At 35.3% G+C, this 23,211-nt stretch overlaps 1 protein-coding gene across 2 annotated transcripts in view; it reads left to right on the top strand.

Annotated features, from left to right (window-relative positions):
- dally (division abnormally delayed protein) overlaps positions 1–23,211 on the top strand; it is a 54,898-nt gene that overhangs the window by 27,135 nt on the left and 4,552 nt on the right. The window contains exons 5-6 of one of the 2 annotated variants that reach the window (XM_018512375.1): positions 5,179–5,468; positions 20,873–21,017. In XM_018512375.1, the coding sequence (XP_018367877.1) occupies positions 5,179–5,468; positions 20,873–21,017 (435 nt within the window). Of the gene's footprint in view, positions 1–5,178; positions 5,469–15,187; positions 15,356–20,872; positions 21,018–23,211 lie in introns of those variants that run through there. The other variant, XM_018512376.1, reaches the window with a different exon arrangement.

Below are 23,211 nucleotides of genomic sequence, written 5' to 3' on the forward strand. Positions count from 1 at the left end.
GAGAGAGAGAGAGAGAGAGAGAGAGAGAGAATTATATTAAGTGATTTTGTTTTGTTTGATCTTAGTCTTTAGAGAACGGGAGTCTATTTAAAAATTTTATAGATTTTCCTTAAGATTTATAATTCGTTATTTCCAGAATTGGGAAACGTGTTACTTGTATTTTTTTTCAATAATGACTGGGTAACGATGTTACATTTTCTTATTTGTAACGTTAATGGTAACGAATATAATAGTTACTTTTATCGTTTGTATACGTATACAATTTATATGTAATGTATGGAACGTGTGTTCCATAATAATAATAATAATAATAATAATAATAATAATCGATTTTCAAAAGAAGAGCTATGTTTGATCGTGTTGCAATTAATCATAACCATCATAATCACTATAGATCTCGTGTTGAACGGGTTCAGCATAGAAAAAAAATTTGGTTGTATTAACTAGAATTCTGGTGGAAAATGAACGATCCAAAATTTTAGTTAAATTTACAAGATTTCTGCTCTCTAAATCTGAATCAGTGGATAGTCACTAATTACCTAGTGGCATCCTTGGCACTGATATCAGTAATTATCAGTAAAGTTCAACTAAAAAAGGAAGAATGTTTGAGCATTATATAATTAAAATACTATTTGCATGTTAATTTCAATCTTCTAATGCTACATTCACTGAATTTATGCACTAAAACAAGGTTAGTTAGATCACATAATAAAGATTAGATAGGTTAGAGATCTCACATTTCATTCACTGATTACCAGTGGCATACTTGACACTGATATCAGTGATTAACCACTGATTCAGATTTAGAGAGTGGTTAAATCCATTAAAATCCTAGTTGAAATAATCAACATTTAGTAAATTTAATCAAAAATCTAGTAACAAAAATTCTGGATCGTTCATTTTCCACCAGAATTCCAGAAACATTTTTTTTGGTTGAATTAATTCACGTGAGTGATCAACACTTTAAAAAAGAAATCATAAAAATTTGGTGAAAAAGTAACAGAAATTATAATGATTCGTTACTTTTTGAAATCAGTAGCGAGTAACAGTAACGTAATCGTGAATTTTTGTGAAGTTATTTTCCCAACCCTGATTATTTTGTTGCATCCTTTTCTTCAAAATATGATATTATTTCAGCACTATTATAGCGATTTTCTCGTTTTATAAAAGTTAATATATATATATTTTTTTATATTTATATTTTTATACCATAAATAGTACGAAAGTATTTATATTTATATTTATATATTTCTTTATTATATAATAATTTATTTCACATATTTATATTATATTTTTTTATTATATATCCTATCTTTTAAAACATTTTTTTCTATCATTTAATATAATTGGTCTTTAAGCCATTCAGCTTTACTAGAAAAGATGTAACATCCTTATCTGTTCCTCTTCGTCCGACGGGAAGCAATGAAAGAGAAGTCATTAAACCATCAAGTTAAATGATTTAAATCAGTTATATCGCAGATACGGTTTAAATGCCAGTCTTATCTGCATAACTATACTTTAGAATTACTGCCGGTTATCTTCTTTTTTCTAGAATTAATAAGAAATAAAGATTTCTCATTGAGAAGTCTTTATTTCTTACAAAAAGCCACTACTTAGCTTGATTGCATAAATCAATAGAATTGATATAATCCACACTGTCAATTATATAATACTGTAAGTTCTTTTACGAACCGTAATATCGCAAGATCGCATATTTGCAAAATCACATTGGGACAATATTATCGTTCTACTCGTTTGGAAGTCTTCTCACGGTAGATGCACGGCATTCCAAACTCGCTCCGTGTTTCGTCCACTTCGCTCGAGTAGAGAAAGGATCGAGAGAAGGAAGGATGGAGGAGTCGCGTCTCTTGGAAAGAGAAGGAAGAAGGACAGCAAAGGAGAGAAAGAAAAAAATGAGAAATCGAGAAGACGAGAGACGAGAGACGAGAGAGCGAGCGACGTTTGAACGCCCACGCGTGCCGTCTTAATTACGCTCGGCCGGCCGGTTTTACGATTATGCCGCCTCGAAGAGCCCGAAGTGCAACCATCGCATTGCCGGAGCCTGGGCTCCTTTTATGGGCCGCGTTAAAAAGTAATTAGGACAGAAAGGCGGCGCGGGAGTCTCGCGGGAGAGATGTCAACGATCATTTTAATGATTATTGTATAAACGGCGGCGCGGCTGATAAGGTGATAAACGCTCTTGATTCGTGTGTTTTGATCTCAGTAACGATAAAACGGGTTCATTGCCTATCGCACGACCTGGTAAAAATCACAAAAGCAATCTCCCTGGATAACTATTGCCACGATGAGGATGTAATACTTTACGTGAAGTACTTAGCGAAGTTCTTATTTGAAGCGTTGCTTATTGTGGTCTTGAGAAAACTTAAGGAACTTCAGTGTGATATAAACAAAGGAACTTCCTACAGTATTAAATTTTGATTTTAATGAAATTTTATATGTATATATAGGCACATAGATGTATGTAGAAAGTATCAATTGGAGTGAGAAAACAGTTAAGAGATGAATTTTCATTCTTTATAAATAAAGTTTAGCTTTTATTGTTATATCTTAAAAACTATTTAAGATATCAAGAAAAGGTTTTGTACATACATAAATTTTATAATAAAATTACCTTTATTTATTCATTTTTTAAAAATAATTTGAAAAAATATGAATTTTAATACAAAAAATATAAAAATATGAAAATATGAAAAATATAAAAATATGAAAATAATTAGTTTTAAAAAGTATTATCGATGTGGATAAATAAAGATAATATTTTATTATATAAAAACATGTTTACAAAGTTTCATCAAAATCAGAATTTGACATTTTCCGAAGTTCTTATTCAAAGCATCATATTTCGGTTTCGTAAGAATTTAAAAAACTTCAGTATGATATAAAATCGAGCAGTGGAGATAAATGCTATATTGATGCACTGAAAAAAAATTCTTTCAACCAACACATTTAGCTGTTTGTAGATTTGGTCAATTCAACAAATTTTATTTAGTTGAATTTAACCGTAGTCTGCTTAACATTGAACAGTTTGTTAAGCAGACTAACGTTACATTCAATTAAATGAAACTTGTTGAATTAACCAAATCTGCAAACAACTAAATGTGTTTAGTTCGTTGAATAAATTTTTTTCCTCAGTGTGGATGAGATTAATAATGACATTAACAGTAGATTTCGAAAAGGTGGCGTGAATCTATTAAAAGAAATTTACGAGTTTGTTATGTTGATTGACGAGATTAATAATTATGGGTAATCGAAGGCGATAAAAACGAAACGAAATTATATGTTTGATACATGAGATTAGTGATGATGTAATTAGGAACGAGGCGATAAAAAGTACTTTTATACCAGAAAAGAATTTTAAAAATTCTCGAAATCCATTGGCTGTCCGCATATAAAACATATTTATGAAGGTAATTAAAATTATGACCAACGTATTTTTTATCGCGAGTTGACTTTTAGAGAAGACATTTTCATCATTGCCTATAAAGGATAGCGACGAATTTTATATGACATAAAATTTCGAAAAATAAAAAAATCTTATTTCAAACGAATTGACAAACAAAAAAAAATGTAATGGAAAAATGGAGCGGAGAGGCGTGTTTTTTTTTGTACAAAATCGTTTTCCATAAAATCGCAATCGACGAATGGGCGTTTGAAATAAAGGCAGAATCGTTTTCGATTTGAGAGATAATATTTTTCTTCTTTTTATAGTAGCAGAAAACTTTCGCTCCGAGCGAAAACGCTTTTATCTTTGTGATCGAGCTGTGCGATGACGCGTAGAAATGTTATAAAACTTTAGGATACGCGATGCGAATCGACCTGTTATAAACTCTGTCTTCTTGGCGAAATGAAATCGGTAAGAATTGTCCCTCGTTCGCCGTGGAGTATACGATTCAATAATTTCGCCATTGCGTGATTGCGTTTGTGGACCTTTACGTGATCCATAAATAGCAATTTACAACTTAAGCCGGCTGAAATATCGCGAGTTCCTGTACGTGATCGTTGTGAATGCACCTTAGATTACCTCGAGACACGTAATACACGTACACGTGGCTGGCGTGCAGAAGAAGACGAGAAAAGTTGCGCTTTTGGCAACGCCACGTTTCGGGGCTTTGGACATCTCCGACAGACATTACGCTATAAAAAGACCCATGTTATACTATTTTCCGAGAAGTCTTGCAAAATCTCCGAGAACGCCGTAAAAATATCATCATCAGCTGTCATAATGTTTCACGTGTTTCGCTGTGCTTTAGAAAATTGTGACCTCCGGAAAGAGCTTGTCCCCGACCACCGGCGGTTTTCAAGCGGAGAAGAATACTCTTTGGCGACAAGATACTGCATGCGTATGCGTGTGCACGCGCGTGTACGCCTTGATTAACGCGTGAACGCGCCGAAACGTGGCGTGACTCGGCCAAGTGTAAAAACTGTCAGGGCGCGTCGCCTATTAAATCGTCGAGAAATTGACGCGTCGTTCCGAACGGGAACAAGCCGTTTCGCAGGCGACACTTGCCAACGGACGCACCGTAGCTGGCAAAAGCTCTTACGGTGCTGATCTTTATGCGTGTGTCACATTTACCGTACCACTTGCAGCCAGGTGCAGCCTGGCATTGATATACAGGGTGTCACATTTTCGCGAGAATCGACCTCTTTCATTTGTTCCAGTCTATTTTTCTCCTGATTGAAAAAAAAAGAAGACTCTCATCTGTCATGCCATTAACATTACATTCGTTTCCTTTTCGTACAAATCATATTTTCGATAATTAGAAATTCCTTATTTCTTATTCTCGTCGTTTATAATTTAGAAACACTACTGGTATCTGATTTATCATATTTATGCACAAACATGACAAAAACGATCCTGCCAAAGTATTAAAAAATTTAACTAAATGCAAATTTGAAAAGAATTTTGTTAGATTATCAGAAGAACGTATAAGGAAATTCAAGCATGATGAATAGTGCTGTAAAAAGGATTAATATTTTAAGAAACAGCTTGAACATCCTATGTAATTATTTTGCTAGTTCAACAAATATATTTTTAGGTCTGTATCTAGTTAAATTTTCAACTGCATGAAAAAAATCTATCGCTCTCTCCATGTAGTCAGTTATTTATCTCGTTATACATTAATGATCAGCGGAATCGATGCTTTTGGCTATTTTCAGGTGAGAAAGGTGTGCGGTCGTTCGGAGTTGCTATCGGCCGATAGCGAGAAAAGCCCAGTGTCCTCGGATGCAGCTGCGAAATCGTCCACGTCGTCCACTGGCGAGGTGCATACAGCTGCATCGTCGTTACCGTCTCACGCACAAGACAGCGTGCTGAACAAGTTGCACAAGCAGCTGGTTAACTTCCTGGCGAGCGTCCTCAGGTCCCGCATCTTCTACGGCACATTAGCGGACGCGATCTGCGAGGAGTATCCCGACAAACACTGCTGGAACGGCGAACGTGTCGGAGAGTGAGTATACATTGGTTTCAACAATTCCTTTTTTGCCGCAATTTTTTCATAAAATTAAGGTTGTCGATGTTTTTCTCTCGACGTAAAAAAAAAATCGCGAGATTTATTGACACGGAGTCTTGTTAAATCATCAACAACATTCCACTTCTTTGACGTCACGTGTACATAATAACATTGGGTAAATATAAGTTCACTCTAAACGCGTTATCGTATCGGACAGGGGCTGTTACCGCAACAAAAGAAAAATGGTACAACGCTCATTCGGCCGCTCCTCTCTGAGTCGAATGAATGCCGGCCGGGAATAAATGGGCGCGAAGGGTTAACAAACGCACGCGATTCGCTAATCGAATCCTGCCGTCGCTCAAAATCCAAGCCGCCACGCGGAATGCGCTTTCGTGGGAACGATCGTGGCGCGAAAGAAGCGGGCACGGTGAGGAGAGCGCCGGAGAATGGAACGTGAAGGTAGCTCTCTCGCACCCTTATTAATCACCCAGGCCGGGTGGCCTCGCCTTAAGATGCCCTCACACCGGCGCGGCCCGCTTCTCCTTCCCACCCTACGTGGATCTCACACGCGACACCTCATTTCGACTAGAGTGATTCCCACTTAGGCTCGAGATATTGGGTGCTTTCCAATAACGGAACACACACTCTTGTGACACAGTAGGCCTGTTCTTTTTAGCTGAACTTCTTGCATGCTTCATCTTGTTTGTTTTTCCCTTCAACGTAAAGAGAAAAGGTGTTTAGCTAAAAAGAACAGACCTAGTAATACACTGAAAGAGCAGTTTTGTTAAAGAATCTAAAAATTTAGCTAGATACAGATTTGAAAAATAATTTTGCTGGACCATCAAAACAGGTAGGACGACAACATTGGTTATTAGAATATCAAAACATTTTGCAGCATTGCTCATCATGCTTAAGATTCCTGCAAAATTATTTTGATGTTCCAACAAAATTGTTTTCGAATCTGTATGTAGCCGAATCTTTAGATTCTTTTACGAAATTACTCTTTCAGTGTACACAATATCAACTTGTTATAGCTGAAATATGACTTACACTTGAATAAATACTTAAATGTTGCTTTTTCTGCTAAACGTAGTCATTAACAAGAATAGTTCAAATAATTGCCTATCTTTTTATTGACTTTAAATTATTTTAATAATAAATTATATTAAAGAATTACTGAACGTTTATTGAACGATAAACGAATTATTAGTAAAAAATGGCGATCAAAAAAGAGAAAGCAGCTAATAAGAAGATGAAGCACTCTCAGATAAAAAGGATGTGTTACTTTTTTAAATCTAGGGTGCGGTCCACTTAACCCTGCAAATAGTTCGAAGCGTTCTTTGATTGGTCAATTCATAAAATTTTGTCTTCTAATTGATCAAACGAAGCATTTGCAGGGTTAAGTGGATCGCACCCCTAGAACCCTAGCTTGAACGAGGTTGATCGTTCACGCGCTGAATTATACCATCTCGCGATCGATAACGTGCTGCTATTCGATCGTCTAATCGAAACGCGCGCTATCCGCCGCTTAATTAACCGTCAGCGACGAAACGGAGAGGAATCAGACCGTTATCGGAGATCCGAGAGACGAGACGAGCGCCTTTATCAACCATTGTCCACAGTCGCTGGAGATGCTGCTACTCGACCGTGAAATGAGAGTATCATTGAAGCGACAGGGAAAACGAGTTTCGGACTCGCTCTGGCGATAATATATGTATAATCGATCGCGCAGAAGCTGATTCGGAGGATAATCGAACAGCGAGCGTAAGCAGAATGTCTAAATGAGATTCCGTATATTGCAATGAAGGGATGTCTGAAATGCCACGTACGCACGAAGCATGATTTGTTAATTCCATAGACTATAATAGACTGCGCGCTTCTATTAGAGATATGAGGATAACACTAGTAAGAGAGAGCAATAATTAATTCGATACTCTCTCCAACATACGTTGAACAATTAGGAAAGCATCTGATCAATTATTATTATTTTCTTTTACGCGGAAAGAATGGTTTTGAAGCATTAAAAAAAATTATGCTAAATTAAATTAGTTGAATACAGATTTAAAAATAATTGGACCATTAAAATAATTATGTAGCTCGAACATGATGAGCAATGCTATAAAAAGTTTTTATATTCTTGCAACCAGCTTGAGCGTTCAATAAAGTAAATTTATATGTAGTTAAATTTTTAGATACTTCACAAAATTGTTCTTTCCATGTACTAATATTGTCCTCATGTCTCCAATGGAAACTCTGTTACGTACAAGATACAATGTAATTTAAAAGAAAGTAACAACTGTCCTTGTGCTAACTTTATTTTGAACAAATTGTGGGAGGTAAAGGTGTGTTCGCTGCAAGAGACGGCTGAGAATAATCTACTCCAAATCGAGAGAGATCTTGGTTTGTTCGATTGGAAGAGTAATTTTAATTAAAAAACGGCCAATGACGTGATGCGTTCTAATACTAAAAATACCGATTTAGTGGGGATTCTTAGAAAGAAGAGAAGAATGTGAGAATCGATATAGGATGTAAAGATCTATTTAAATACGGAAAGAAGGATTTTATTAAAGTATCTAAAAATTGAGTTAGACAATTTAGCTAAAATACAGATTTGGAAATAATTTTATTAGATCCATAAAAATTAGTTTTCCTCAAGTTGGTTGCCAAAATATCAAAACTTTTTACAGCATTGCTTATTATACTTGACCGACCTATATGATAGTTAATTTTATGTGATTTTGACAGTCACATGAAATTATTTTTAGATCCGTATATATCTAGCTGAATTTTTAGATACTTTAGCAAAATCGTTTTTTCTATGTAGGATTAGTAAGGCCTGTTACACAATAGATTCGCAAGCCGTAAGCTGTAAAAAATTGGCCAATCATAGTTGAATATGAGAAAAATAATTGACTATGACTGGATAATTTCTTACGGCTTACGGCCCTATTGTGTAACAGGCCTAACTAACTGATTGTGGATCGGAAATTTGGGAGTGTCTTAGATAAAAATAGATATATGAGCCATACGCGGTAAGGATCTAAGCAAATAGTAGGATCAAGGTTTAATAGAATATTTTATTAGAGTAGATTATACATAGTCAGATGGATAACGGAAGGTAGGCATTACTTTCTAGAAATTTAATACTAGTACTAGCTAATTAATCACTTACTTTGAGTAAATATTAACAGTACTTTTAATACTAAAAATAAGATTAATTAGCCAGTAGGTACTAAATTTCTATGAGGGTATGTCGAGAAAATTATAAAATATTTCAGGGTAGAAAAAACGTAACAGCTCTCATCTCTATTATACATGTATATAAGCCTATGGTTAATGCGATGCGTGGAGCTTGCCGGCTGCGGCATACATATGTAACATTCCCGCGACGGAAAATGAAGTTTTCAGCAAAATGTTGCGCGACCTCCCACTATCTAGGCTCTTCAATTGTTCCCTTCACGCGTATCTTATTCTCTTTGTATTCCGCCCGGGTGGGTTCCGTGTAAACGTCACGCGCGAGGTACGCGGCGGAATCCCGCATGTATCCCGTGGATGCGATTTTACGGCAAGCCCGTGCTTCCTGGACTGCGGCAGCTCCCGCATCGCGAAAGCGCGGGACCACCGATAACGTATTCCCGGCAGACGCGGCCGTTAAATCTCCTGAAATCCAGGTTTACTCGAGCCGACGCGAGTTCCCGCGCGGTCACCGCTCGTATATGCACGGACGCGCACACGTGCATACAAATATATATACACACACGCCGTTCGCGTGCCACGGCTTCCACCGGAAGAGCTGCCTCTCCCGCTCTCTCTCTCTCCCTCTCCCCCCCCCCCCCTCTCTCTCTCTCTCTATCGCGCGCGCGCTGATCTCTCTCGGGCTGGTCTCTCTCGGCTCGAGCGGCGTACGAGTATAGTATCTCACCGTGGAAATCTAAATGAGATTCGATCCGACGAGGAAGCCGTCGAGGATTCCGCACGATTCGATCCGGTGCGGGAAGTGAAACCGCTTGGCTCCCCCGATTGAGCGCGCTCGCCAACTCCGGTAATTCGATTCTACGGCGGGGGTTGATTGAAAAGCGGGCGTCTTTCACGCAGCATTCGCGGCGGCTAGTTTTCCGAAAATAATTTGTGTTACACGGCGAATTTAATTAATTTGGGGTATTGCGCGCGCGCGCGGGTAAATTGAATTAATTAAACGACCGAACCTTTTCCGCGCTGGTCTCATCCTTTAACGCTCGTCACGAATCTGGCCATCCTGCTTAATTCTATTTAACGATGGATACGATCCATTACGATGAATCTCATGATGGAGGATGTTACTTGTTTATTTAATTAATTTATTTAACCGAATTAGATTGTATGACGTTAAAAACGAAAATATATTGCTTAACTGTTTAAAATTTCGCAACCACGATCCGGAATATTTTTTATATCGAGCGACGTCTCTATAATACATGACGCAGTTAGCATCGATAATAACAGCTATAACCTCTTCGCTAGAAGGATTTCAATGCGGGGAAAGAAGCGAGGAGTCTGAAAAAAGAAAGACGTGACTTCTTCAATGCCACTCTCGGACATCGGCGAAGATGACGTCGTTGGTAACGGCTTGAGGTGGAGGAGACGAAGCGTCCGTGGAATGGCGAGAGAGAGAGAGAGAGAGTCCGAAGACACTACTTGAAGGAAGAGGAGGATGACGTGTAGAGAGGGTGCGACGACGGGATAGGTGGCGAGAGGGGTGGAGGGAGATGGCAGCGCGTAGCCTGTGGGACGCCAAGCCGCCAAAGAGTCTGGCAACGAGAGCAAACGGGCGCCGCAGCGTCGCCCGGTACCTGCCGGTGCGCGTGTGGGTGCGACACGTACGCGCTCGTACACGCGGATAAATGCGGATGATACGCGCGCCTACGTTATGCACACGTACGTACGTGTGTGCGTAATGCGCCGGGTCCGCCGAGCGGCGTCGATCGCCGAACGGACGACGTAGCCAAACATCTCAGCCACGAGGTCATGATGTCGCAACATCATCTCGCGCTGCTATTTCTCGCCACTTCGCACTCGCCACTTCTCTCGCCCGAGAGCCGATCGCTCGTACTTCCATCTCGCGAGATTGATCCTCGTCAGTCCCGAACTCGCGCGAATGTTATTCCTGTATCGGTCTACATCGACCGTCGATCGTAATCGTCAAATCGTAGTATTGGATACGCTTAGGGAAGATATTTGTAGTACGTTCTTATTTAAGATGCTGTTATAATCCTTTTGGCTTGTAACATCTGACTCTATTTGAGATTAGTTTGAAATATAAAATTCGATTATGAATACCGGCCTTAATTACGGAACTGTCGTTAACCTGTAATCACCAATCAGAGCAAAACAGTGTAATTAGTTTGCTATAATTTGCTGAAAAGTAATCGTCAATCACCAAATCACAATCACATAATCGCTGGTATGATTACGGCTTTAGACAGCGTTCGTGTTTAAAGATTTTTCTTTTAAACTCTTTCGTAAGATAGCATTTAATTCTCCGAAACTGGTCTATTGGACATTCAATAAATCTCTATAAATATGTGAAACAATTCAATTTTTTTCTGTTAAATCTGCACATTTAAATTATTTTTATTGAAATATACTTGCAATTAGTATTTTTTTTTATACAAAGGAAAAGATTTGGTGTCTTCAGTAAAATTGTTTAGTGAGGCATTTTTTTAATAGCCGTCAAAATTTTTTTGTATAACAAAAAATTTATTTGCTTTTGCTAAATACATTTTCCTACTTTATAAATAACAAACATATTTGTTTATACTAAACAGTTTTAACTCAACAGTTTAGTATAAACAAATTTTTTTTTGTACATTTTAACTAAATATTTTATCGTTACAGCAAAAGTTTGGTTTATAAAAATACATTTTTTCTAGTATATCGGTCTACACTGACAATGAGAAAAAAAAGTTAAAATATTCATTGGCAAACGTTTTCTTCGATATTTATTGAATATAAAAAAATTTGACTATGATGACAGAATGTACGTTTCTGTAAAATATATTTCATTTTTTGTTATTAACTATAAAAAATAGTTTGCTGTCCATTTAAAAAGTAAACTTTTATTTCGCCGTTTCTTTTTAAATAAGGATTTATATAGTTTAATGAACATTATATCCGACAAATTAAGGCATCTTTTTCTCAGGTTAGTGAATCCACTCAATTACAAACCTCTTTGTTGAAAATATGAAACAATTAAGTTTTCTTTATGTTAAATCTGCTGAATTATTCTGATTAAAATACAATTTAGTATTCATTCTTTTTTATATACGTCTACGTTCATTTCGGTTCCTTGAAATTAATTAATGCTTTTTAATTAACATAAATTAAACGGATTTTACGAACCCAGCATCGGTAATTGTGTTACAAATTTTAACTCTGAAAGGTTAAAACGAAACGAAGATTGCGCGTTACAAAAGCGCGCCGTAGTTTCGGTTTATTTAAAACATGAATGTAATACAGTACTGACAGATCAGTTTTATTTATTTTCGGAATAACGTTGGAATATAGCTAAATGGCAGTCATCGATAATTCAGTATGTCGCCGTTAATACTCGCAGTCGACGTATCGCGCTCGCTCCGAACACAGGAATGATCCCGATTAATCTCATCCGGTGACACGCACTCCGCGGTTCGATCGTCGTGATGAACCGCGGAACCTGATATCTGAATCGCGTGCTGAAACCGTATATCGCCCGTGTCCGATATACGGCTTACGGAGAGGCGCTTCGCGTCGCGGTCGGTTACCGGCGTCGAAAGGCGAGTTCCCCGACGATGACTCGGATCATCGACGACGAGTACGTTTACTTACGTCGCGACGTCACGAATCCCGACACCTTCGCGACGCGTAGCGCGATGACGCTGCGCCGAGCGTTCACGCGCATATTCATCGATCTACTTCGTCCTGCCTGTGGCGAGATCACTGACAAACAAGCGAGTGCCTCGGGAATAATTGGAGCGTGCGTTATGCGAATTATGGCACAAAGGATCGAGTATAACGTTTACGAGGAAAAAAAAAAAAGAATCAAAAACATACCTGCAACTCGCGGTGCAACTCGCTGTAATTGAATCGAGGAGTGCACGAGCGGAAAATCCTAATGCGTTCTGAAAGCGGCGTGTTTAAACTTTTATTTCATTTTATAGAATATTTGAGGAGTTAGCTGAGGTCCATTAGTTGTTAAGTCACAATTATAACTGTCAGATTAAATTACACAGAGAAGCTCAATTTTCTCCCTTTTTCAAAATAAAGTTCCCGTTTACACAGTTTCGCATTCGCGTCGTGAGTTGTAGAACGCTACAGCTTTTTATGTTAAACGTCAACAAATAATTCAATTTTTAAATAAATATGTGAGATGCAGGCAATTGAGAGCAAACGCAGTTAGATTTAGCGTATATATATTTCATAACTCAGTGATCAGTTTATAACATTTATTATTTTGATTTCTTTTTAAGTCATCTTCAGCACATATCTATATAGTTTTTAATTAAATTGTTTCCTTACTTAGTAGGTTAAAATGATTGACAATTCCAGTATTGAAAATAACCTCCTTAATCAGCTGTGTGACTGTTAAGATCCAACATACCAAGTATAACATTGTAAGAACGCCATAATTGATGATACAAATTTAATAAGATTTATAAAATTCATTTTAGAGAATATCGCGTTAATTCCTTGCCACAATTCAAGTCAGAATCACTTTTTTAAATTCAATTTTGTTGAACATAAGTCTAACTAAAGAGAAATTCTTATATGCATAAATCAAAGATAAATGCATAGATAACAATAGGAGACTTTATAAAAAAGAATGCGAACACGCGCTGCGTCATCAACGAATCGCAGTTCGATCATTCTTCTAATTTAGCTGCAGCTTCATCGACACGCTCGGTTGACGTCGAACAGTGCGGACGATATATTAGCATACGTTTATCCGATACATCGTTCGAATGGGAACGAATTGCGCAGACGATATATGTTATAAATAATACATTCGCGAGTGGATGATGTTCGCATATATATATCGAGACATTTCGAGAGATAGCATCTGGAATATCAATGTTCTAGCGACGTGAATAGCGAGTCATTCATAGAGAGCCTGGCTCGGCCCATTTGTCGCGAGGATATTAGTAAAAATGCGCCTTTTAAGAAGTCAGCCTTAAGCTCAGGCTTCGAAGATACACGCAAAAAAATATTTTGCTGCTCCAGCTAGAATTATAGCTGTTTTTTGTATCTGATAGAAAATTATGTATCATTGTACAAATAGAATTTATAGCACAAATCTAAATTCTATCTCTGTCATCTACATGATTAGGTGCAATACATGTCCAATATCGCAGTACTTGCTAGAAATTTATTTATTTTAGCTAGTTTTCGTACTTAAATCATTTTCGCTATAACTGCAAGATCACTTTTTTGAGTGTAAACGCACGCGCGGTCTTGCTCGATTTTCAGTACGATTGATAGAAAAAGAAATCAAGATTTATTATTTTTTTAATAAAATATCTAAATTCAATTCAAAATTGTGAGTTAACATTAAATTAATTAAATAAAATTTAAAGTTAAATATAAAATGAGTAAGTAGGCTTATATGAGATAAATTATATAAAGTGTCACAGAGAGGCCGGTAAGCCGAGCTGGTTAATAATGCTAATACTTGGAAATTTTTTGTAAAATTTTGTTGTACATATGTCAGTGACAAATATAAATATAATAATAATTTATATAAGTCGCAAACATTTCGATCCTTAATGGGATTATCTTCAATATAGAAAAATAAATATCAAATCTTTAAATTATAAAAAGATATGCTATCTAATTGTTGTCCGTCAGGTAATGATCGCTGACGGACGATTAGATAACATCTTTTTATAAAAATATTTTGCTGCTCCAGCTAGAATTATCGCTGTTTTTTTGTATCTGATAGAAAATTATGTATCATACGCATAGAATTTATAGCACAAATCTAAAATTCTATTTCTGTCATCTATGATTAAATGCAATACATATCCAATATCGCAGTACTTGCTAGAAATTTATCTATTTTAGCTAATTTTTCATGCTTAGGTAATTTTCGCTATAACTGCAAGATCATTTTTTTGAGTGTATTATTTAACAGTTTCACATTTATTTTTCCACACTAAGAATCCCATTAAGATTCGAAACATTTGCGATTTATATGCGATATTTACGTACGTTATTAAACTAAAAAAAAGTCTGATAAGTTAAATATTGATTGAAATAATTTTAATCAAATATCCGGTTTATATATCCAAAAATATAATTTTATTTTTCTAAATGTTTAGTAAGTATTACCAAACATAATAATATAACTGTTTGGTAATTTTTACTAAAGTTAGAAAAGTAAAATTATTAATAATTTTTTGTTATATCAATCGAATATTTAATTGAAAATATTTTCAACATTTAATAGCTATTGTATCGGACTCTTTTTTTAGTACACATTTAAATTTCCGTATATATTTCTGTATAACTTTAAAAAATTTTTAAATCACCTAGATTAAAATGGAATTAAATTATTGCTTTGAATTTTAATATCGTTAGAATCGCAGTCGCGATGCAAATTTAATGGGAAACTGGCCGCATAAAATTGCAATCTTGTAATTAATTTTTTTTTCGTTAACGAGAGGCGTTCGTTAAGCTCTAAATAATAATCATTGTTCTTTCAGCCGCAACGATGTCCGGTTTTTGTTCCTGCCGAATGTGTCGTTCTTCTCCACGATGGACGATCAGTGGTGTATCTTCTAACAATCGTGAGAACGCGCTGTATCCGGCCATTAAGGAGACTAGCCGCGATTAATTTAGTTGCGTTTAGCGCTTCAATGTGATCAACGAACCGCCGCGATAATCGAGCGAACTTCTTCATCCGCTCAATTATAAAAGCACTTCTCCTTGCAGCGAAATAACTTTGATTAAAGCGATTCTAAAACTGTTCCTCGATACGGCAATTTCATCTTGATTGAATGCCTTCTCTAAAATGGCTATTTCGATCGCGTTGTCGGATTTCTCGACACAAGCACAATGCAACGAGGACAGCTCGTCGTTACTCTAAATTCCAACGTTATCTATATATATAAACGGATTCTAAAAAAATTTGCTGACACTAATTTTTCTTCGAGGTACCGTAAAAAAAGTATGTTAAAATTACATAAATAATTTTACATGTAATTTTTTTACAATACGTGTAAAATATCAGTTACGTCAATTATATGCTTTAATCAACTTTGTGATTCATATAATTGTTTTATATAAGATATTAAAGTTGTAACCATAATTACCTAAACTTAATTACCATTTGAAAGCACGCACACACACACATATCGTAGCGTAGTTTCATATTTTATACCGCGGTCAAAATATTTTCTTTTAAAAGCCAGAAAACTCGTTTACCTTTATTGCATCCAAGTGTACAAATAATGCAAAGGAAAACTCCGTGTTATCTAAGATAAAATGTTGAGCCACCGTCTTCTTCGAAATGACAAAACGTGGCCCAGGAGGATACGACTTTCGTATTTAGGTCGGAAACCGATGTCCTATTTCGCGCACGAGATGATACGGGTACCTCCTTGCTTTCGGAATCCGCGGAATAATGGCGGCGTCTCATGGCGCTCTTTCTCGGGGCATTGAAATATTAATCTGCCCCAAAGCACGTTCCATCTCCCGGCGGTGGAGATCGATGCGCGCATACATGCTTCACAGCTGAATAACCACCTATATACGCTATACGCGATATATAAAGGCCGCCGTCCCTACATCCGTCACGTCCCTCTTTCCCTCCTCTTTTATTCGCGGATTCTTTGACCAATTTGCAGCGGACATACCTCCGCGGGGCGAGGAGTTAGGCGAGGTCAAAAAACCTCTTGCGAGTTGCCGAGCTACTGAAAGTCAAACCTTACGTGAAATTTACCTCCATCCTTTATTCAGTTTCGAGCGGACTTTACTTAAACGGAAATTTAACCCGGGCTTTAATTACAAAAGCGTCGATCGCGTACGTCGAGTTAACGGAGGAATAAAACTGTTCCCGTGGAGAAACAACCTCGGACCGAAATAATATACTCTCGGGGGACGAGGAATTACGTTTGTTTTACTTCCTGTTTTATATCTCCTTTGGTTGCAAACGTCATTGATCAAATACTCTGTGCGTTGTGATAACTCGCAACGAATGAGGTGGAAAACGCATCGTTTTCATCCGAACAGTTTTCGCGTTCGATCGCCGCAGAATCAGTCTTTGTCGGTTCGTTTCACCCGGTCTTCGTTTCCCTCGCTGTTGAGATCGTGCAGATTGTACTCGTGTTAGGGATGAAGAGGTACTCAAGAGGAGAAAGGAGCGACAGGTGGGGTGCGGAAGAAAGCAAAACGCTATATCTCAGCTCTTACTTTTCTTCTAGCTCTCCTAACAAGTGTACTAATAATTTTAACTCTTCAATGCCACTGGCTTTTTATTTCAAAAAATAATCTCTTTCGAAACTTTGGTGCGCTTATTTCATTGCTTATAACTTTTCTACTAGTGGAGGTACACACATTTACTTCATACCATTGCATTTCTTAATTAAACTGAATGAAATTAGGCTCTATAGAGACTATGAATCTATAAATCGAAGAATTACAAGTACTTATAAGAGCCAATGGATGTTTATGTGTCATATCAATTTTTTTATTGAATACAAATTTAAAAAAAAACGTTTCGACTCCACGTTTTTGGGTATAAATTATTTAAGTATTAGGATTAGTTGTATTTATTGAAAATGACTTATAAATGTAGAGTTTGATTGTTTTTTTTTATGATAATTTATATTAAATACAAAATTTATATATACACATGTTCTCTAAATTTTTTGGAGTGGAATCTCACTCTAAAGAATGAAAATTGAGTCAGTCTTGAAAAAGAGTGGCTTAATTTTCAATCTTCATGACAGAGATTTCACTCTTTAGTGTGATATTCACTCTAAAGTTTTAGAGTGTGAAAAAACATCCAGTGTTGTGGCTCTCTTATAGGTACTTGTAACATTTTGATTTATATATCTTAATGTCTGGCATTTTAATTGAAAGAAAATTTGTAATAATATGTTTATTTTTATAAAAATTACAAGCAATCAAAGTTAAGTATGCCATATACGATGAGTTGCGTAACAAAACAGTAGTATAGTATGGCATTAAAGGATTAAAGGAATCATAAAATTATAATCCTCAAGTTTTGCGAATTTTCGTATCAAAATTCGCAAACTGGCGAGGGAGTTCGTAAAGGAAACTTTACGCACGTTATGTAGTGCTTTGAAAGAAGATATGACTCGAGATAGACGCCGCAAGGTGCGATTTAGCGGAAAAGGAGCGGAGGAAAGTTCGCGAGGAAAATCGCTGGAAGATGCTGGGTGGTGCGGGAAAACTGAGAAGCGCGACATGTGCGCGAGGTGAAAAGGGATGAAGAGGAGGGTGAAGGACGATCTCTCTCAAGGAGGTCGTTTCATGAATGGCCGGCATTCAGAAGCACCGAGAAGAAGAGTCGGCCCCACGACTTCGGCGATATTTCAATTCGCTATCGAGCCATTCGAGCCACGCTAGATACTTCGGTACGCTTGTTTGGCGATGTAATATTTTTCATACGAATAGTGGGAATAATAGCGAAAAAACATGGTAGATCAAGCGAATTGAGGTTTTTCTTTTCGAATTGAGGATATAAATATAAGGAGAAAAAAATTAGAAATTTATATAAAATTTATTGCCAACAATGATAAACAGTGATAAAAATTGCAGGAATACCTCTCGTGTTACTTATTATTTTTTAATACGCAGAAAGAACGATTTTGCTGAAGTATTTAAGAATTTAGCTATATACACTGTTAAATTTTATAGGGTCGAATTAACTTTTAATGTGAGTCGCCACTGCTCCTACTCAATAATATCGTTATTTTTTACTAAAACAATGGTTATATATTTGACATTATACAGTATCAATTTAACATTATATAGTGTTAAATTTAATTATTATTTTAGTTAAAAATAACGATATATTTAGTAGGAGCAGTGGCGACTCACATTAGATTAAATTTGACACTATAGATTTAACAGTGTACAGGTCTAAAAATAATTTTGTTGGATTGTAATAAAAATAATTAAAATTATATATAATTATTAATAATAATTAAAATTATAAATAATTATGTGGGCAACTTAAACATGAGTAATACTGCAAAAAGTTTTAGCATTCTAAAAATCATCTTAAGTCCTGCATAATTATTTTGATGGTTCAACAAAATTATTTTCAAATCTGTGTCTTTTAGATACCGTGTAATTATGATAATTTCATGGATTATTAAATTATGGCGAATTAATTAGAAATTCGTATAAATGTTAACGGTAAATAACATAAAAATTGCAGAAGTAGATAAAACGCGTTATAATAGTTATCATTTATAATAACGATAATTTCGTGGATTAATAAATTATCGTCCTAAGGTTTGAGATATTTGATGATTTTACTTGATCTTATCTCTAAGATACGGTGTCTCGTAACACACACTTTATGACCGTTATATAGCACTCGTTGCAATAATATAGAGGACTAGCGAGAACAATGTAATATAAGTAACGGCCGCTCTTTGTAAAACCCTGGCGAAGTATCGTTGACTTCTGGACTATTCGCGGATATATATGTTCCCGGTTCATTGATTCGCAGGCGCTTAATCGCGTGGCGATCGAAAAGCGGAAGGCGATATTCCGCGAAGCGGCACGAAGCGATTTGTCTCTTTTGTCGGTCAGCACCCCGCAGAAGATAGAAGCGCGGAAGATAACCGCGCGCTCTCGGATGAATGCGTGGTAGACGCGCGGTGTGGGATCGAGCTTCGCTTTTGCCTTGTATTTCTGTAAAATATCAAACAAAGCGTAACAAATTCTGGATGGGAATTTTCACGCCGAGATTACGGCGTGCGAAGATCGATTTCTAATTTTATATTTTTTATAGGGAAATTGTTTTCCGAAATTCAGTGTATTTGAAAAAGGTAAACCACGTACTGAGAGAAATTTTAGTGTGTACAACCATTTGTTTTGTTGGATATGACTAATAAAAACTCTACTTTTTCCTTTAAAAATTGTGTCGTTCTAATTAAAATTCGATTAGAATAATCAAATTTTAATTAGAACAGCGGATAGAATAACAAAAATTGTGTTGTTCTATTAAAAATTTGGTTAATCTAACCAAATTTTGATTAGAACAGCATAATTTCTAAATGAAAAAGTAAGAAAGTTTCTGTTAATCACATCCCAAGAAAATAAATGTTATACGTACCAAACATTTCTCTCGGTGTAAATTTCTTGGCCGTATAATTTAGTTATTCAAAGTATGGCTTGATATCGCGTCTCATTAAGATTCTAATGAATATATGCAATAGCCTATCCACCTGTCAGATTCATTTGGGTGGCACGTTGGAGCGTATTGGCAACAAGGCGAGAGCTTATATCGTTAATACGAGGGAAGATAGAAGCCGAGCACGATATCGAAGTAATTTAACACTCACGATTTACGCAACCAGACTCGTGTTGAGCTCGCGGAAGAAATGCTCACTCGGTGTATTCTATTCATAACTCTCCGATTATTGTGTTTAAACGCTACGACGCGTATTCATGCTTTCACAGCCAAGTCTGTATAAACAGTAAGGTCCCCAGCGAAGTATCGTTGACTTTTAGACTATTCATGAACATATATATGTATATATTTGGTGTATGTGTATATATATTTATATTTGATATATCATTATATAGATATTTGTTTCCGATTTATTGAATCACAGACGCGCGATGTGACAGTTTGATAATGAAATTGTCATATCATTTCGTAATACCTTCTAGTTTCTTTTCTGAATGTTATTAAGAATGCATTACAAATATTTTTTGTAACTAAATGAAAACATGAAATTTTTTTGTATTTGAAAGTAAAAATTTTGCAGCAATTTAGAACTTGGATCCAAATTATTTTAATAAGAAGAAGATATGCTTTTAAAAAAGATACACTAAATAAGATAAAAAGATACATTAAATAAGATAAAAAGAGAACATTTTTATTTGAATTATAATATTATATTATAAAATATAAATATTGATTTTATTAAACTGTTTCATATATATATTTATTTTTATACGAAAGGTATAAATTTTCAAGTCCGCTTTTACACTTGATATTCAAATCGTGTCGTAAATTTTATGTTTATGTTTCTGTTATAATAAAGATTGTTGATATTTCAATCTCTTATCGCATGGTTTTCATTTAGCTCTTGTTTACAAAATTATCTGCTTATCTGCATATAATGTAATTTCACGAAATTAATTCAGTTTTATTACGGCGTAATTAAATTTTGTTTCAGATATACGAAAACCGTGGTGGATTCCAGTCTGAACGCTCAAAGATACAATCCTGAATTCACGATAACGATGTCGACGACGCCAGCCAGCTACTCCGGCAATACGAACACCAGCGCGCTCATTGACCAATTGAGGCACATTAATCAGGTGAGTACATGAAGTCGTAATTCGTCGCCGAGGTCTTAAGTGCGATTCCTCTCCCTCGGATTAAATCGTGCTGCAGTTTTCATTCGTTCGTCAATTCAAACACCGTGCGACGAACAACAGGCGGTCGACTCTCGTAGAAGTGGAGTCTGTGATGATGGAAGCTTAGGAACGGAGTCACGTTTTCTTTTTCCGAGATTTGGAGCAAAATAATAAATTCCTTCTGCACAGGTTCGAATATCATAAAAAATGTAGATTTAATTAATAATAATAAATTAAATATGTTTATATATAATTTGATAATTATTATAATTTTATGTATATAAATATTATACAAATATATTTAATTTATTATTAATTATTACCTACATATATTTAATTACACATAATTTTATTATACAATATAATACAAAAATCATTATAAAATTGTATAAAATTATTTTGTTATTTCGGAATTTAATTAAAAGATGCTGGTTTTGCTGCAAGAGTTTATTATAAATGTTCATTCTCTCGCTTCCATATTAGATGCAAATTTCATCGCGTAAAGCGATTTGTCGCGATTCGTAAACTGTTATCGCGATAACTTGTTGGTGTGGAAAGCCCGCCCGGTGACCCGTAACTGCCAGACGAGTGTACCAGACGAATCATAAATTCTCGTCTATCTAGAATTATTCATAGAGTAGAGATCGTAGACAGTGTGTCGAGGCACGTGTCGCGTTGCGTAGATTTCACCTGAAAGCGCACGTGGGTGCTCAAACCCGTTCAATAGAGTACAAATACATGTCGGGAGAGTTGATCGCTTGACCGCTGGAATAATTATGTTATAAAGGATAATCATATTGTAAGTTTTATAACACAATTATTTCTAGAAAATTATTGCCCATCTGATCCATGATCTTCGCGCCTGTACATTGAAAATCCAAATGTATAAAAAGTGATTTCAATATATGTGTGTGATTAGTTTTTAGCAGTGTAAAACACTACATTGTATTTAAAAAATGGATTTACACATTTTAACGTGTGGTGTCATTTTTACACGGAAAACTAAATTACACATATACAGTGAGAACAAGAAGTATTCATACAAGAAAATTTGTTATAAAAAGCCTTATTTGTAGAAAATAAACATTAATTAGCAATTTTATACAATGAATACATTTTGTTCTAACATAAACAAACGGGCTTTGCATGTATTCCTGATTTTAGAAGAAATTTCTCGTCTGTACAAATACAATTTTTAATTTTCGATTATTCAGATTTTCAGATTATTCTTATTTTTTAGATAATATATTTTGTATAATTAATACACATCTTTTTGGTATATATAATTTTAAGAAACATACAGTCTATTTTATTTTTTATGAATAAATTATTAATCATCCAAAAAAAATAAGAAATCATTGTCAATTAAACGTTCAATCGACGTCAAATTGATGTTGAAATCATTGTATTTATATCGATTCGATATCAATTCGATGACTCATTTCTCGCTGAATAATATTTACTTTTTAAAAATAAAGTTTTTTTTTAAAAATATTTTCTTCGTACGAATACTTTTTGCACTCACTGTATATCGATGTCATTTTTTACACATTTGGATTTGTAATATATACCTATCTCTGAGGTCCGGTTTCACCAACGTAAGATTTAATCTCGGTTTAATTTACTCTTTATGTTTTTTAAATTTAGAATTAGAAAAAATAAACAGTAAGAGAAATCGCGAGATTAAAGTTATTCTTGCATCAGTGAAATCAGACTAATGATAGCTATCACATTCCTAACTTTAAACTTGCAACTATATAAAGTTGATAAACTATATATAGTTTTTATAAGTATATAAACTAATTTTATATAGCCTTGATCATAAGTATAATCATTCTCAATTGTTTGCATCTTCTTGGAAAAGACTGTAATGAAAGAAAACTAACAATATATTAAACTTGATAAAAATTTTATATTTTTAAATAAAATTATTATTTAATTTATTTTTTATTAGATAGAAAATGATTACATTTATGATGAGTCAATATGTGGGAATGCTTCATATTTTTGGTCCAAGACTACATAAAATTATAAAAATTTCGGGAGATTTATATTTCTGTATGAATCGGAATTGAGGATAGATTTCTCTAAGTAAATCAATTTCCAAATTTTTAAACAAGTTTGTTTACGGTTCGTCATCTTCGTTTTTCATCGT

Source organism: Trachymyrmex cornetzi, unplaced genomic scaffold (assembly GCF_001594075.2).
Source record: "Trachymyrmex cornetzi isolate Tcor2-1 unplaced genomic scaffold, Tcor1.1 scaffold40, whole genome shotgun sequence".
NCBI lineage: Eukaryota > Metazoa > Arthropoda > Insecta > Hymenoptera > Formicidae > Trachymyrmex > Trachymyrmex cornetzi.